The 17,005-nt window shown below is 36.9% G+C and overlaps 1 protein-coding gene across 2 annotated transcripts; it reads left to right on the top strand.

Annotated features, from left to right (window-relative positions):
• The first annotated feature begins 4,585 nt into the window (after positions 1 to 4,585).
• LOC128249414 (uncharacterized) lies at positions 4,586 to 13,516 on the top strand. 2 transcript variants are annotated; one of them, XM_052972980.2, is made up of 2 exons: positions 4,586 to 8,052; positions 12,019 to 13,516. In XM_052972980.2, exon 2 carries the CDS (start codon positions 12,347 to 12,349, stop codon positions 13,040 to 13,042), a length of 696 nt encoding a protein of 231 aa, XP_052828940.1. In that variant the 5' UTR covers positions 4,586 to 8,052; positions 12,019 to 12,346; the 3' UTR covers positions 13,043 to 13,516. The 2 variants fall into 2 exon arrangements, with proteins under 2 accessions (XP_052828940.1, XP_089219351.1); XM_089363225.1 differs by lacking the exon at positions 4,586 to 8,052 and adding an exon at positions 8,758 to 8,778.
• The last annotated feature ends 3,489 nt before the right edge of the window (positions 13,517 to 17,005 follow it).

The following is a 17,005-nucleotide window of genomic DNA, read 5'->3' as shown; positions in this document are numbered from 1 at the left end:
GTGCATATATTTGGATGCTATACATATGTGTGTGTGTGTGTGTGTGTGTATATATATATATATATATATATATATATATATATATGCATGTATAATGTGTAGTAGCAGCAGTGGTAGTGGTACAGTTGCAACCAAGTTGTTTCCATGGGCCTGCCAGAGACAGATTCCAGTTACCATGTTTCTATTATTTATGGCGTGAGGCTGTGAGCTGGCAGAATCGTTAGCACGCCAGGCAAAATGCCTAGCGCCATTTTGCCCGTCACTACATTCTGAGTTCAAATTCCACTGGGGTTGACTTTGCCTTTCATCCTTTCAGAGTTGATAAAATAAGTATCAGTTGACCATTGGGGGTCATTGTAATCGTCTTGGCCCCTTCCCCCAAAATTGCTGGCCTTGTGCCAAAATTTGAAACCAATACTATGTACAATGAATTGGTGTCTTATCGGGCAGGAAATTTCTCACTGGTCCATTTCAATCCAGAACCTACCTCCAGCCCCACCTAGGAGCTTTGTATTATCCCTTATAAGCCCTCCTACAACATAAGAAGCTGTCTATATCTTCTGTTGTACGTGTGACCAGTTGATAGTTGGTCTGGACATCTACAACTTAGAAGTTTAGACTATTGGCTATCATCATCACACAGATGGTGCTAGGTAACATTTTGTTTTATTTTTGCGTGTGCTGAGAACGTCTGCGATGAATGACCAGAAGATGGGAAAAGGTCATCTTGACCAGAGCAAGAGAGTAACATGAAAACTGTGGCCACTCCTGTCATTATTTGAAGTTGTAGTAATATCATTAGTAGCCACCAAGGCTACTAATAAATACCTTCTGTTTTGATAGTCACCTAAAGCAGTAATTCTCAACCCTTTTTAACCTATGGGCCCCTTTCATTATTATTTTACTCTGGTACCCCCTCTCCCATATCCATTTGATGCTTAAAACCTAGTTTTATAGAAACTTCTTTCAAAATTCCTATTTTAATTTCTGCCGGTTGAACTATATAAAATATAAGAGAAACAAACCAAGCGGTTTCTTGCAGTATATACACCCAAAGCAAAATTCTTCATGGATCCTTAAAATTCTACTGTGGATCCCCAATTTACCATTTTGCTATAAGTAATTTCAATCACTTATACATCATAGAAACCAGGTTAAACTCCAGCCTTATGCGTCCTGGGGCGAAGGGAGTCCAGCGCCCTCTTTCCCACCTTCCGTTTCCCAATCTGATTTTCATTCGTCATAGAATGATCCTAAATTGAGTCGACTACCTTCTGGTGGCTTATGATAAGAATGTTGTTCATCCCCGGAGATGGAGAGAGTCAGTCCCTACATTCAGCCATCAGTCATCAGTCACCATCATTGATTGTTGTTAATACAACTGTCATCACTCATACGATCACTAACAACAGCAGCACCCCCCACCCCGCTTTTGGCACTGCAGCCATGATGATGACCACCACCACCGATAACTCCACTACCACTGTTGTTGCTAAACTGTAATCCTTGATTCTACTCAACATTCGAGGATGAGTGAGATACACACACAAATAAAAATGCATACATACATACCTTTATATATATATATATATATATATATATATATATATATACACACACGTATATATATTTATGCATATATATATATATATACACATCTATATAAACATATATATGTATGTATTTATATTAATATACATATATATATATGTATATATATATATTCATTTCATATGTTTACATATGTGTGTATGTGCATATGTATCTGTGTATGAATATATATATCTATCTATATACACATAAAATACATATGTATGTATATGTATTATATATATATATATATATATATATATATATATATATATATATATATATATATACATACATACATGTATGTATATGTATTATATATATATATATATATATATATACATATATATATGTATGTATATGTATACATATATATATATATATATATATATGTATATATATATATATATATATATATATGTATATATATATATATATATATATATTATATATATATATATATATATATATATATATATATATATATATATATATATATATATATATATATATATATATATATATATACATATATATGTATGTATATGTATACATACATATATATATATATATATATATACTATTTGGCTCTTTTTTTTTCCCTTTTTTCTTTCTGGTGGGCAGGAAAGAGAGCAAGAAAATAACAATAAAAAAAATATCAAACAAAACTATTTCTTCCCTTTTCATAGTTTCCTTGTTGTTGTTGTTGTTGCTGTTGTCTTTAAAAAGAAAATTTTTGAAACAAGTTGTTTGTTTTTTTTAATATTTTTTTTTACATACATATTTTTGTCTTGTTATTTTTATTAATTTTTTTTTTTCTCTAAAACATTTGGTTATATACATACACATGTATATACGGGCATATATGCACATATATATTTTTATATCTATGTATGTATTTATATATACATATATATATATATATATGTATGTATATACATACATATCTGTGTGTATATAGATATGTATATATATATATATATAAATATATGTATACATATACATATATATGTAATATATATATATATATGTGTATGTATGTATATATATGTATATATATATATGCATGTATATATACATACATGCATATATATATATATATACATATATATAGCTTCTTTTTATGTTCTGCTTCATGCTTTTCATCTTTGTATTCGATCTAATCGGCAACAAACATCAGCCCCCCCCCATCTCTATAATCCCACATGAACATCACTACCCCCCACTCACCCACCCACCAACAACAAAAAATAAAAATAACAAATATACCAACATTATTGTAGATAATCCATGGTTTTTTTTTTTTTATATATAATTCATTGGTTTGTCCTTTGTTGTATTTTTTGTTTGATAAATTCCAGTTCTGTCAGGCAGGATGGAGTTTGATTTTTTTTCATAAACATTACTTTCAGTTTCCATTGATATATTTTTTATATTTACTTTATTTTTTTGGTGCATTATGTATTTGTGTTATTATATTTATCATATATACATGGTCGACACACACTCACACATACATATGTTTTTATATTTGTGTTATATAACTTGAGAGTTATATAACATGCGAGTCATAGATATACATACATATATACATATATATAATGTGCACACACAGAGATAATAGTCGAGGAATCATCTGTTAGAACAGTCACACATTATGGATAGATCAAGAAAAAAAATGGATAGGAATTATCAGTTCTAGCATCATTATTAGCACCAACCTAAGGAGAGTCATAGTCACTTATGAAAATATATTACACTAGATATGAACCCATCAACAACTCAAATGAAAGGGTTATATTTGCATATTGAAATAAAAATACTCTCAGCCATAGTTAACTTTGTAGATTTTGTAATTAGAATTTCCACTCTATCGCCTTGACGGTTTTAACATGATGTGCTAACATGCGGTGACCTTATCAACTAACAAGTATGCAAGCAATCTTTGCGCCATACAGCAGCATAATCAAAAAGAGGATAATAGTTTGGTTCAATTCGCTATTCACCATCAGGATAATGTTAGATACTCTTTATCCATAACAAGGTCCTATTTTCTAAACACATAAACACTATAAAGTTTTCAATATTAATAAAGGTAAAGTAGGCTATTGTTACCTGGATAGCAATGCTTTTTAGATCTCACACTATAATCTTAGACACACACACATGCATATACACACACCACACTCCAACATCCAAGTTGTAGAATCAGAAATAAACTACTAACTTTAGAAGATCATGTTTCTCTTAGGTGGTAAAAGAAGTAACATAATATATGCAAATTGTATCATGAGGAATTTATGAGACTTACTGCAAATACATTTAAGAGTTAATATAACAATCATATGCACTTATTCAGGTTGAGATACCAAAAGAAAGGAGATTCCATCCTTCTGTCACAATTCATTTGGAAACCAAAGGACTGTGAGACCAAACATGCTCCCATAACTTGGAATATTTTAATTGGAGCGACCCAATGCATGAATGAAGCTGGAAATCACAGAATAGACTTAACTGGAAAGTTCCAGATCTTGAAACAGCCACCAAGATCACTGAACAGAAGATCTGAGATACTAACTCTCTGCTATTATTGGAGTCCATTTCTATTGGAGAATATTCATCTGGACTAAATGTGCAAAATTTGCAAAACCACTGAAATTTCTCAAAATCAGAACCTCCATACTGAAGCTGGGTATTCTCCTCTGACACTCACAGATGAAACCAGTTCTCTCCTCTGCATAGATGTGGTGTCATCTAGCAATACCAACAGAATTCACTCAGATACAGAACAGCCTACCCCCTCTAAACCAGTAATTAATGACACAATGTGTTTCTTACCAACGTAATTTCTTCATTGCAGCATTGTTATGTGGTGTGAAAATCTGAAGAGTGACTGAATGTCTCATCAACTAATTCTTAATAAATATAAAATCTACACCAATTATTGGAAGAGAATCAAACAGAACAAGCAGCTAGGACAGAGAATAAGAATGAATGAAAAAGATTAAGAAAATGAAATAAAGAGGAGATTCATACATGGTCGGATCTCTTTCAACAATCTCAGCAGCATTGTGAAATCAAACCTTGCAGTCTGCCTCACAACAAGTAGCCTAGACCAATGCATAACAACAGCAGTCGTTTATGGGTAAGAGACATGGACCCTAACAACAGAAATAGAGAGGAAATTGGCAGTGTGTCAGTTGTAAATGCAGTAAATGGGGGAAAAAAATCAATGCTTAGCATAAGAGAGAGAGAAATACGAACAATTGGGTAAGTGAATGGATGAGGTTGACAAATTTATTAACAGACACCTTATCTACCTCAGCAGGTTTACAGACAAATCCAAACAACAAAATTGAAAAAGACTTTAGTAATTACTAACAAACCATTATTATTCATCTTCGTACAAACAAATATTTTCTTCTGGCTGTGGATTTACCAAAGACTGTACAAAAGTTTGCATATGTAGTTTTGTGTATATTGGTGAAATGCATTGTTGCTCACTACAGAAACAATTTTGGTTAACTTAGCTATTTCCTAAATAGATGTCAATAAAACAAGTATTAGATTAATTATGGAGGGTGATATAACTGATTAAATCTTTCAAATTTTTGATCAACCTAACATCATGCAAAAAACGTTTGAGTCCTACCGACAGAGGAGTCTTCACTCAACATGATGCAGCAATGACAACCTGTCAAGGGGAGTTATAACACTGAATAAACACTGTCAGTATTTCCAGTCCATGCTGTACAATGGTTGGTGACAGGAAGAGCATACAACCATAAAGAAAAACAGCTGTGATATTCATAAAATAAATGTAAACTCATAACAAGGTTAACACTTGACATGCTAATGATGTATTCTGTAGTGGGGTAACAATGTGTAGGGCCCTCTAACTGACATTAAAGGAACTCACAGACTCTCTTTCAGGAATGGTTGCACATCAAACACCAATCTAACCATCACAAGTTGAAACTCTTCTTTTCGTTTTGGCTGCAGAACTTTAGGTTTGGGGGTGAGTAGATATGCGCTGTGTACAAGAGTTGAAACAGAGGGGAGCCTCAGCACAGCTCCATCCAAGTAAAAGTTGTTTTTGATGGAAAATATATATGTAAGTGCAGGCATGGCTGTGTGGTAAGAAGGTTGCTTCCCAACCACATGGATCCGGGTTCAGTCTCTTTATATGATTTAATTTTTAAACACAGCATTCACAATGGTGAAGCGATTTTTCCCAAACTCTTTCCATTTCACATCAGTAGACAAACTTGCTTCAAAACCGGTGCCTTGTGTAGAATTCTTTAAAGCCTGCAGTCACTTACTGATCCATGGAGTTTGTAACAGAGGAGTTGTGTTGTGAGGTAGGAAATTGAACTTTGATAAAATCAAACTCCTGTGGCGTTTGGTCCATGAATTTGAGAGGGTGTAAAGGAGCATCAACATTAACAAAAATAACCCTTCATTGAAAGACTGTCCCCTTGGTATTGTATGTGACTATCTCAAAGGGGACACATCAGTAAACCATACAGTAAACAGGTTCCTCATAACCCAGGCCTTCAGCTGGAAGCTCCCTGAACTCTGGTTAATGTTTTTCAAGGCTCTGGGTTTTTCTGAATAGTACACTAGGAATGGCCTTATTTTCAATTCCCCTGAAGCATTAGTGCAGAAAAGTTTCAAAAAAAAAAAAAACAACGTATTCTTTGTAAGCCTAGTACTTATTTTATCGGTCTTCTTTTGCCGAACCCACTGGAAAATGTGGTCCCCTGTCTGATTATACTAACGAAGGAGATGGGTTTGGCAGAATAGTTAGAACATCGGACAAAATGCTTAGCGGTATTTCGTCCGGCTCTGTGTTCAAAGTTCAAATATCGCTAAGGTCAGCTTGTCTTTATTTTTTGAGGTGAATAAATAAAATACCAGTTGTGTACTGGGTCGTTATAATCGACTACCCCTCTCTCCGCCTCTATACTTATAGTGGAAAGAATTATTCGAGGTCAGGCCGATAGGGTGACAGGATAGTTAAAACGACAAAATGCTCGGCAGTATTTCGTAGAGTTCTTTCCGTTCAGCGTTCAAATCCTTTAAAAATTAACTTTTCATTTTATGCTTGGGGGGGGGGGGGTGATAAAGTAACAATAGAGTCGATAGGATTGACTAACTCCATCTTAAAATTGTTGGTCTTATGCCTATATTAAAACCAATCATTATAAGGATGGCAGTATTCAAATTGGTAGTACGGCGGATAAAATGTTTTGCAGTTAGGTCCCCTTACATTTTGAGTTCGAATCACACTGTTGTCACTATAAAAAACACGATTCTAGTAATGGGGTCCATTTAGCTTATGTGTAATCTAAATAAAGACTACATCTTTTCCCCAGTTCCGCCACAACGTATGATCCTAGGCCCTATATGTCAAAATTTATTATTTTACTTCCAGAGTAAAATTCGTTTAATCATATTAAGCTAATTGCTGATAGCCTTGAGAAAAGCGTGCACTTCACCAATCTTATTTCCTCTCCTTAGGCCTCATTCCCTGTTAATAAAAGAAATCAATAATTTTAAGCAAATCGTTTGAAAATCGAAAATTAAAATCAATAAATGGACGGTTGGATAACGACATCAAGTTGGATATCAGATATACAGAGAGAGAGAGAGAGAGAGAGAGAGTAGGAGGAAGAGAAGGGATAGAGTGAGTAGGAGGGAATGACTGAATAAGCAAAAAGAAGGATTAGAGAATTGGAAGAGAAGAGAGGGAGAGTGGGGGGGGGTGCTAAAGAAACAAAGAATTCAGAGAAAGTGGTTTAAAATATGACAGTGATAGAGAAGACTAGGATAGATAAAAGGAGAAGGGAAACAAACTGAATCTCTCACTCTATCTATCTTTGTATCTCTCTCTCTCTCTATCTATCTACTTTTCTTATAATTGTCATATATATCATATATATATATATATATATATATATATATATATGATATAAAGAGTATGCATTAATATTTAATAAACAATGAATATGAGTATAAAATCGTGCATAATTAGACATATATATATATATGTATATATCACATTACATAGCTATATATATTCTATGTAGATGTCTGTCTGTATGTCGGTCATGGTCATGAGTTGTCTCCCCGTCAGGCGGTGTTAAGTCTCCCCATTTAATAGGTTCCCGTTCGAAAAACAAACACATCTGACTTTATTAATACACATATATATATATATATATACGTTTGTAGTTTACGAACGGGAGAAAGGAACGAGTAGAGAGAAAGGAGTACTCAATACACAGTGTTTAATTGGAAGAATCTGATGATTCACTTCGACCGTACTCAGAGTTTTTCTCTATACTTGTGTAGCCTTACACTACCAAATCCTTCCTCCACGTCTCCGTTCCTCTTCTCTTAAGCCTCCTCCTCGTCATCTCCTGGAAATAATTGCTGAAGAAAATTGATCCCTCACAGGTAAGGAATATATTATTTACAGCTATTTTTATTTCCTCACACACTCCATTTTATTTGTCTAAAATGTTGTGCTCACATTTGTTCTTGTTGGTTATGGTCACGACTGGAGTGTCTATTTATAAGAAGTCTGTTATAATCAAACTCAGCCTGGGGTTAAACAACAAGTAAAATAACATTTGCCTGTTGTTGAACCGCAGGTCAAACCTAGTCTTTGAAGACTCTTGGTCACAGACGTTTCAGCCGTGACTAACTATCCTGAGTATATATATATATATATATATATATATATACACATACATACCTTATGTAACGTGTCCTTTTTTCAAGATAGTAGGGTATCATTTGAGAAAATTTGGCTGCTATTTCTAGCGATGGAACCATTACGCAGCCGCTCGACCAACTATAATGCTAAAAATAGCAGCCAGATCTTCCTCAAATCACATCCTTCCTTAAATAAAGGAAGGACGCATTAGACAATGTAGTCCCTAATATAAAAAAAAGGACAAAATAAATGGTCACGGTTGGAACGCCTTTAGTCATAGGTGGTGTCTGCTGGATCAAGGCTGACAGTCGTTGTTTGTCATCATTTGTCGTCCTTGTGGCAAATAAAGGCGATGGTGTTTGTTAATTATTTAATTATTCAAATGTAACCTTAACTATAATTTGTTGTGACATTGAAACATGGGCCCTGAATTTGGGGTTAACAGAAATTATTAGTTAGGGAAGGTAGGTAGTAATAAAATAACATATTCCATTTAAATATAACTGATTATAATCAGGCAATTAATTAATTAAACGAATGATAACTAAAGTAGTTTATTTACTGACAGTTCATGGTTTATGCACAATGACAACACAATTTCTAGAATAGCATTAAGTCTTGCACATCTTATGAGGAAAATAAATCCACGTTTTTTATTCAGAATGTCTTAAGAAAAATAATGAATCGATAAAAAACCCATTAATTTTGTTATTTGATGATGTTTTCTTGTGTGTTTTTTTTATACTTAGGATTCTAAATTTTTGAAGAAGGATGTAGATTAATGTATGTAATTATAGTATAAGGATTAAGGTAAAATATATGTTATAGTGTAGTTTTTAGCCTTCTATTTGGGTTGTTAAGCTCCAGTTCAGTCCTGTTTGAGGAGACTTAACATCAAAAGGAAGCCATCCAGAACCATTCTGTCTTTTGTGTTTTGTATATTAGGGACTAGATTCATTATCTAGTGTGGCATATCTTTTTTTTGTGTGTTTTTTTCTTAAGATGGTTGAATGTGAGGAGACTGCACGGTTATTTCTAGCAGTGAAGGAACATTTTATTGAAATAATTCCTATTTTATATTATACAGTGCTCCCATGACTCGAACCCGAATCGCAGTCATAGCTTTTAATCACACATACACACACACTCGTATGTCTATATATTCCTGACTCGAGTGAAGCATATATTCAAATCCATGTATACGCACATGCATAGGTATTAAAATATATATATATATATATATATATATATATATATGTATGTATGAATGTTTTACTCGAACACATCTCGGGCCCACGAGGGAGCCTCTCTGTGATTGCTCGACCGTCTAGAAGTAGCAGATATTTTCCAGATACGGTAGTCTTAAATACTCGTAAAAAGACGTGTTGGTCAAGGTTGGACGGCTTTTCATGATAGGTCTGCCCAGTGTGAGTTAACCTGGGACTAAATGTGTGTGTGTATATATAATTTACACAAACGTTTGTATGTATACTTTACACAACGCTTGTATAGCAGTTATTCTATTCGACTGCAATTAATTTAGATTTTCTTTGAATTTCTGACACTCGTTTTTTAATATTTCTATAATACCTATGATATACATCTGTCCCGTGGTGCTAGAAGCTTTTTCAAACAGTCCGATCGGATTCGAGCACAAATCCCTAAGCCAACAGATTGCTACGTTAAAGCACCCACCTACTTTGACATTCCATCAACAAATTGTTGCATAGCCCCCACTTATCGATCTCATTGCCCCTGTTGACATTGTTATCGACTGCTGGAAAACTGAAAGGTTATCCTGACCTACGCACAATTCGAACCTTCCGAAGTACAAGCTCTGAAAATTGCTTCCAGCACACTTGTCGCTGTGTTGCACTCACTGTCATTAAATGAAATCGGTGACCTGTCACGTTAAGTGTACTTTCGTTATTGCAGTCACACGGTGAATCACTTGAACACTGAATCGGTAGAGCGTCAGAGGAAAATGTTTTACAGTCTCTAGTAATAGCCTTTATTGCATTCTGAGTTCAAATCCCACTGAGATCGACTTCGTTTTTCATTCCTCTAGGGTTGATATAACAAAGTACTAGTTAGGTGCAGGGGTTAGTAGTCCTATGAAGCATCTTAAGATGGGAATGGAATTTCTTGAAGAACATTAAGACTTTGTCTTTCATTTTTCTGTATCTGATAAAATGAATACCAGTCAGATACTGGGGTCAGTATGATCGTGTGTTCCCTTCTGCAAAATGTTTGGTTTTGTGGTCATGTTGGAAACCATTGCTATGCTATATCCATTGTTCTCTCCCTCCCTCCTAGAGTTGGTCAACAAAAACTGGAGTAACTTTAAGGAAGTTATTTATTTTCAGTTATCTGTTAATAATTGAAGGAAAGATATGAGAAGGAAGGAATTGTGTGGGTTGGATAGGTCTGCTATCCAGCACATCTCTCTGACTGAAATCTTTTATCGAGGAAAGATGTAGGAAGGGAAGGAACTGTTGTGTGGGTTGGCTAGGTCTGCTGTGTACTTTTGCCTTCTGTCATGGGAAGGAATTGTTGTGTGGGTTAGATAGACCTGCACTTCAGTACATCTCTGTGTAACTTTCTTCTTTGTCAAATATTCTGACAAACTGACATATCCTAGCTCTATGTTTTCAAGTTTACTTTCTTACTCCAATTCTCGCATAGGTACCTGCCACTATCAACTCGCGCTTATTTGTCACTCTGAACATATTATGTTCTGCCTTAGTTTATAGTCCTTGCTGTGCCAAGCAAATAGGCTTTCTATAGACTCAGGAAATATACCTCAATGTTCCGCATCTTCAGCCAACCATTTAAATCCCTTAGCATTGTTTTTAACCCTTTCGTTACTGTATTTATTTTGAGATGCTTTGTGTTTCTTTCAATTACTTGTGTTTTTTTCAACCCCTTGCTCCACTGGTACTTATTTTATCAACCCTGAAAGGATAAGTTGACCTCGGTGGAATTTGAACTCAGAACATACAGCTGGACAAACTGCCACTAAACATTTTGTCCAGCATGTTAATAATTCTTCTAGCTAACAACAATAATCCTTTCTACTATACGCACAAGGCCTGAAACTTTAGGGGAGGGGGCCAGTTGATTAAATCGACCCTAGTATGCAACTGGTACTTAATTTATTGACCTTGAAAGGATGAAAGGCAAAGTCGACCTTGGCAGATTTTAAACTCAGAACGGAGCGACAGGTGAGATACCACAAAGCATTTTGTCCAGCATGCTAACGATTCTGCCAGCTCACCACCTTAACAATAACAACAACAATAATAATGATTTTAAATTTTGACACAAAGCTGGCAGTTTGTGGAGAGGAGATAAGCTGATTATATCAACCCCAATGTTCAGCTGGTACTTATTTTATAAACTCCAAAAGGCACAGTTGACCTCAACAGAATTTGAACTCAGAATGTTAAGACGGAAAAAATGCCACTAAGCATTTTGCCTGGGGAGCTAACGTCTCTGTCGCTTTCTACAATAGGCACAAAGCCTGAAATCTTAAGTGGGGGTGGCCACTGGATTTCATTGATCCCAGTGCTTGACTGCCATTAAATTTATCGACCTCCTAAAATGATGAAAAGCAAAGTCAACCTCAGTGGAATAATAATAATAATAGTAATAAGTACAATATTTGCATATTTTTGACGAATCTAATTTCTTCTCTGTTTCAGATGTGTCAAAATGTCTTTCTAGGTGATTGTATAGACATGGAAGATTGGAAGATTCTAGAAGAAAATCACCAAGTACACCAGCCCCTAATGAAATCCACCTCATAAAGCACCGAAACTGAAGGACAACAAATTACAAAGAACTCTGAGAAATATACAAGAAACTGATCGAACCGATTCCTTGGCTACAATTGGTAATCTTCCTACAGCTGTTTTAAAATTTCTCAAGCAGGAGAGAACATAACCCCACCCCACTCTCAGACAATCACAACATCGTTTCAGGCCCTGTGTCCTCCACTCTGACGTGGTTCACTGACTTTCTCAATACAACATGGCTGATGTATTGGTCAAGATGTGTCACTGTCAGATATGTGGTTCTTCGTTATCAACGTTGAGTCTCTTAAGACGGCACAAGTTGATCCACGAGGGTCAGCGACCATACCAGTGCAATGTATGCTCTGCTGCGTTCTTACAGAGCAGTGATCTAAAGAAACACAACATGATTCATACAGGGGAGAAACCATTCACCTGCTACACGTGTGGGGCGGCGTTTTCACGCAACAGTTCTCTCAAACAACACGGCCTCACTCATACAGGGCAGAAACCATTCAAATGCGAAGAGTGCCCCTCTGCATTCTCGACGCGTAGTTTACTCAAACGTCACCACATGAATCACACAGGCTTGAAGCCGTTCAAGTGTGACCTTTGTTCAGCAGCGTTCACTCAAAACTGTGACCTCAAGAAACATCGCATGATCCACACCGGTGAGAAACCCTATAAATGCGATTATTGTTCAGCTGCTTTCTCTAGGAATTCTTCACTGAAGCAGCACCACCGGACACACACAGGTGAGAAACCGTTCCAGTGTGAAGTTTGTCCGGCTGCTTTCTCTACATACAGTCTCTTGAAGCGACATCGAATGAGCCATAGCAGTGAAAAACCTTTCAAATGTGAATTGTGTCCTGCACAATATTCTCAAAGTAGTGATTTAAAAAAACACCAACGTGTGCATACAAGGAACACCTAAAGCAGTTACCTTGATATTTTATTGTTCCTCCATTCGTGTGGAAGGCTGAGGCTTCACTTGCAGAAAAGATTCTGTTTAATGACAAAAAAGCAAACAAACAAAATACAAAAGCAACCCCAGTTTGGTTCCATTGAGCAGTGTAAGGGCTAGGGCTATATCTTGATGAAGAGTTTAGTGATGTTGTGGCTCTCATTTCCTGAAGAAAAAAAAACAGGAATCAAGGATTGTAATGTTACATACTGTTAATCTATGGGATTATATTTAAAGTTGACTAAGTGTGTGTGTGTGTGTGTGTGTGTGTGTGTGATATATGTATTTCAGATCTGTGATGTCGGGTGCTTTGCTAAAGAAAAAGAAGAGAAAAAAAAACACTGTTATCTCCAGACCTTATCAATCTATGGTATCATAGGGGTCACTTCACCAAACAGGTGTGATTAAGGGGAATAAAATTACATTTCCTTTTTGTTTTATTCATTCATTTTTATGCCTTTTGTTGAGTCAAGTGTTTTCCTTTTTGTTTGTATTTGTTCTTTTTTAAAGGATTTTTCAGCTCTGCAGTGGATAACTTATGTTATCAAACCCTTCAGGCCTCACCAGTTTCTGACCCCTATTAATTTCAAATACCAGATAGAGTACTGGTTTGGGGATACAAGAGTTGGTAAGCACTCATGGAAGAAACCATTAGATCATATCAACAAAAATATGAACTAATAAGAGCTGTCTGATGATGTCTACCTCATTAACAAAGACTCACCAACAAACTACACTCACTGACTCGTGAGTCAGTGAGTGAGCTTCATCAGACCAGCTAGAAAAAGCAGCCAAATCTGCCTCAAACCATTCCTTACCTTCATACAAATGGACACACTGACAGCAACCTTGCCTGGATGGAAGGGTCTCTGCTGGAGTGTCTTGGTCATTGGTCGCTCTGCTCTGTCAGAATGGAATTGGAGAATGGGGGAAGAAGGGTCAACAAACAGTTCACCATTTCCCAGACATGCTGTTTATTCTAAGTTTTCTACTGCTTCTATAACAGCTGATGCACCCCGGAACCAGCCACCAATTTTATTAAGCTGCATCTAGTCCCCACCCCCACCTCTACCAATATTTTTTACTCTCAGACATCAACTCACAGATGTTGAAACTGCACATCAGCCACAATCATCATTGTTTAACGTCTGTTTTCCATGCTGGCATGGGTTGGACGGTTCGACTGGGGTCTGGGAAGCCAGGAGGCTGCACCAGGCTCCAGTCTGATCTGGCAGTGTTTCTACAGCTGGATGCCCTTCCTAATGCCAACCACTCCAAGAATGTAGTGGGTGCTTTTTATGTGCCACCAGCATGGGGGTCACAACTACAATTTCCATTTGCTTTGATTCTGATGTTGATGTACTTGACTCAATAGGTCTCCTCACGCACGGCATGTCACCCTACGATCCAAGGTACATCCAATGCTTCTGTGTCCAACATTTCTCTCAGGGCACTTACACTCTGTTGTGTGAGCACACTGACATTACACATCCAGCGGATCATGCTAGCTTAATTTCTTTCAAGCTTACGCATGTCTTCAGCTGTTAAGGCCCATGTTTCACTGCTGTGTAGCATGGCAATTAGCACACATGCATCATACAATCTACCTTTTACTCTGAGCAAGAGGCCCTTTGTTGCCAGTAGGGGTAGAAGCTTTCTGAACTTTGCCCAGGTTATTCTTATTCTAGTGGTAACACTCTCTGAGCATCCCTCCCCTACAGGCTCTGTCACCTAGGTAGCGGAAACTATCAACTACTTCTAGTTTCTCCCCCTGGCATGTGATGGGGTCTGTTTTCTGAGTATCTGTGGTGTTTATTGCCCCTGTGCATCTGCTGCACACAAAAGCTATCTTCCCAGTTAATCTTCCTTTGATTTTGCTGCACCTCTTACGTGTCCATAGCTTACACTAGGTACATGTTATGGAGTTTCTACCTACACCTTTTCTACAGATCGAGCTATTATCTGAAGGGGTGTGTGATGTGTTTGCCTTCCTACTTACTAGAACTATGGTCTTTGCAACATTGACTCTAAGGCCCTTTGATTCTAAACCTTGCTTCCACACTTGAAGTTTCTTCTCTAGTTCTGGTAGTGATTCTGCTGTGAGGGCCAGTTCGTCAGAAGTATGACATGTCCGAAAACTATAGGTCTATGGATCAAACTCAGTCGAGGGGCAGACATGGCCTACACAACATGACACTTAAATAAATCAGTTTGTGACAAAAGAAGTATTTACTTGTGTATAATCTGGGTGTCCAAGGGAGTGCTGTACATGCTCTCAGGATGGTAAGCATTATAATCCAGTATGTAATTTGTTTTCAAATCCAACAATAAACACTCATAGATGCTGGCATGGCTTTGAGTAAGAAGCTTGCTTCCTAACCATGTGATATTGAGTTCAGTCCTACTGTCCAGCACTTTGGGAGAAATACTTGACCTGTGAGCTTGTGGGTGCTGGTACCATGTAAAAAGCTGGGGCACTGCCTTGAAGAAATTTTAGTCAAACGAAGCCCGATACTTATTATATTGTTTTTTTTGTTGAACTGCTCGGTTACAGGGACGTGAAGAAGCCAATGCCAATTGTCAAGTAGAGGTGGTGGGACACACACACACACACATCATCATCGTTTAACGTCTGCTTTCCATGCTAGCATGGGTTGGACGATTTGACTGAGGACTGGTGAACCAGATGGCTACACCAGGCTCCAATCTGATTTAGCAGAGTTTCTACAGCTGGATGCCCTTCCTAATGTCAACCACTGAGAGTGTAGTGAGTGCTTTTACGTGTCACCCGCACGAAGGCCAGTCAGGCGGTACTGGCAACAGCCACGCATATATATATATATAATTAAATATTTTACAGCAACAGCTGTGTGGATGCTTGCTCAGGTGGAATGCGATTAAGCATTGATCACATTCCACCTGAGCAAGCACACACACACAGCTGTTGCTGAAAAATATTTAATTATCGAATGATTCTAAAGAATATTCTCACATAATGAGACATAAATGTAAACTCAACAACTTAAAGCTGGTGTTTGGTGCAGAAACAAATGTGATTTGCTATTAAAACCTATATTCTCCATCCTTGTTATATTATTCTTACATGCCAAATCAGATTGGAGCCTGGTGTAGCCACCTGGTTCACCAGTCCTCAGTCAAGTCATCCAACCCATGCCAGCATGGAAAGTGGACGTTAAACGATGATGATGATGATGATTAAGTTGGCAAGCTGGCAGAATCGTTAGCATGCCAGGCAAAATACTTCGCGGTATTTCATCAGCCGCTACGTTCTGAGTTCAAATTCCGCCGAGGTTGACTTTGCTTTTCATCCTTTCCAGGTTGATAAATCAAGTACCAGTTGCATACTGGGGTTGATGTGATCAACTGTCCCCTTTCCCACAAAATCCAGACCTTGTACCTATAGTAGAAAAGATTCTTATATGCATACATACAATGGAGTACTGAAAAGTTCTGGGCTTTGTGTAAAAGAAAACACAGGAGGATCAGTTAATTATGATCTTATTCGACATATTCCCCTCTCAGATTCACACACTTATTGCAGTGGTCCTCCAGTTTTTCTAAGCCCTGCAAAAGAACTTGGAAGGTTGGGCCTCCAACCAGGCCTTTCGTGATACCCTTTAAGCCAGGAACTTTTCAACACACCTTCGTATCTAAGCATACAAAAATTTAAGTCGCACAGAACCAAACCTAATTGTTTTACATAATATATATATATATATATATATACAATGGGCTTCTTTCAGTTTCTGTCAACCCAAATCCACTCACAAAGCTTTGGTTGACCTGAAGATATAGTAGAAGACACTTGCTCAAGGTGTCATGCAGTGGGACTGAACCTGGAACCATGTGATTGGGAAGCGAGCTTCTTACCATCAATATTTAAGCTTTTTTTTAATGAGGAGGAAATACAGG

This window comes from Octopus bimaculoides, chromosome 14, assembly GCF_046866305.1.
Source record: "Octopus bimaculoides isolate indiv1 chromosome 14, ASM4686630v1, whole genome shotgun sequence".
NCBI classification, from domain to species: domain Eukaryota; kingdom Metazoa; phylum Mollusca; class Cephalopoda; order Octopoda; family Octopodidae; genus Octopus; species Octopus bimaculoides.
Note: the sequence above shows the minus strand (reverse complement) of the source record. Positions and strands in the feature narration are given on the sequence as shown.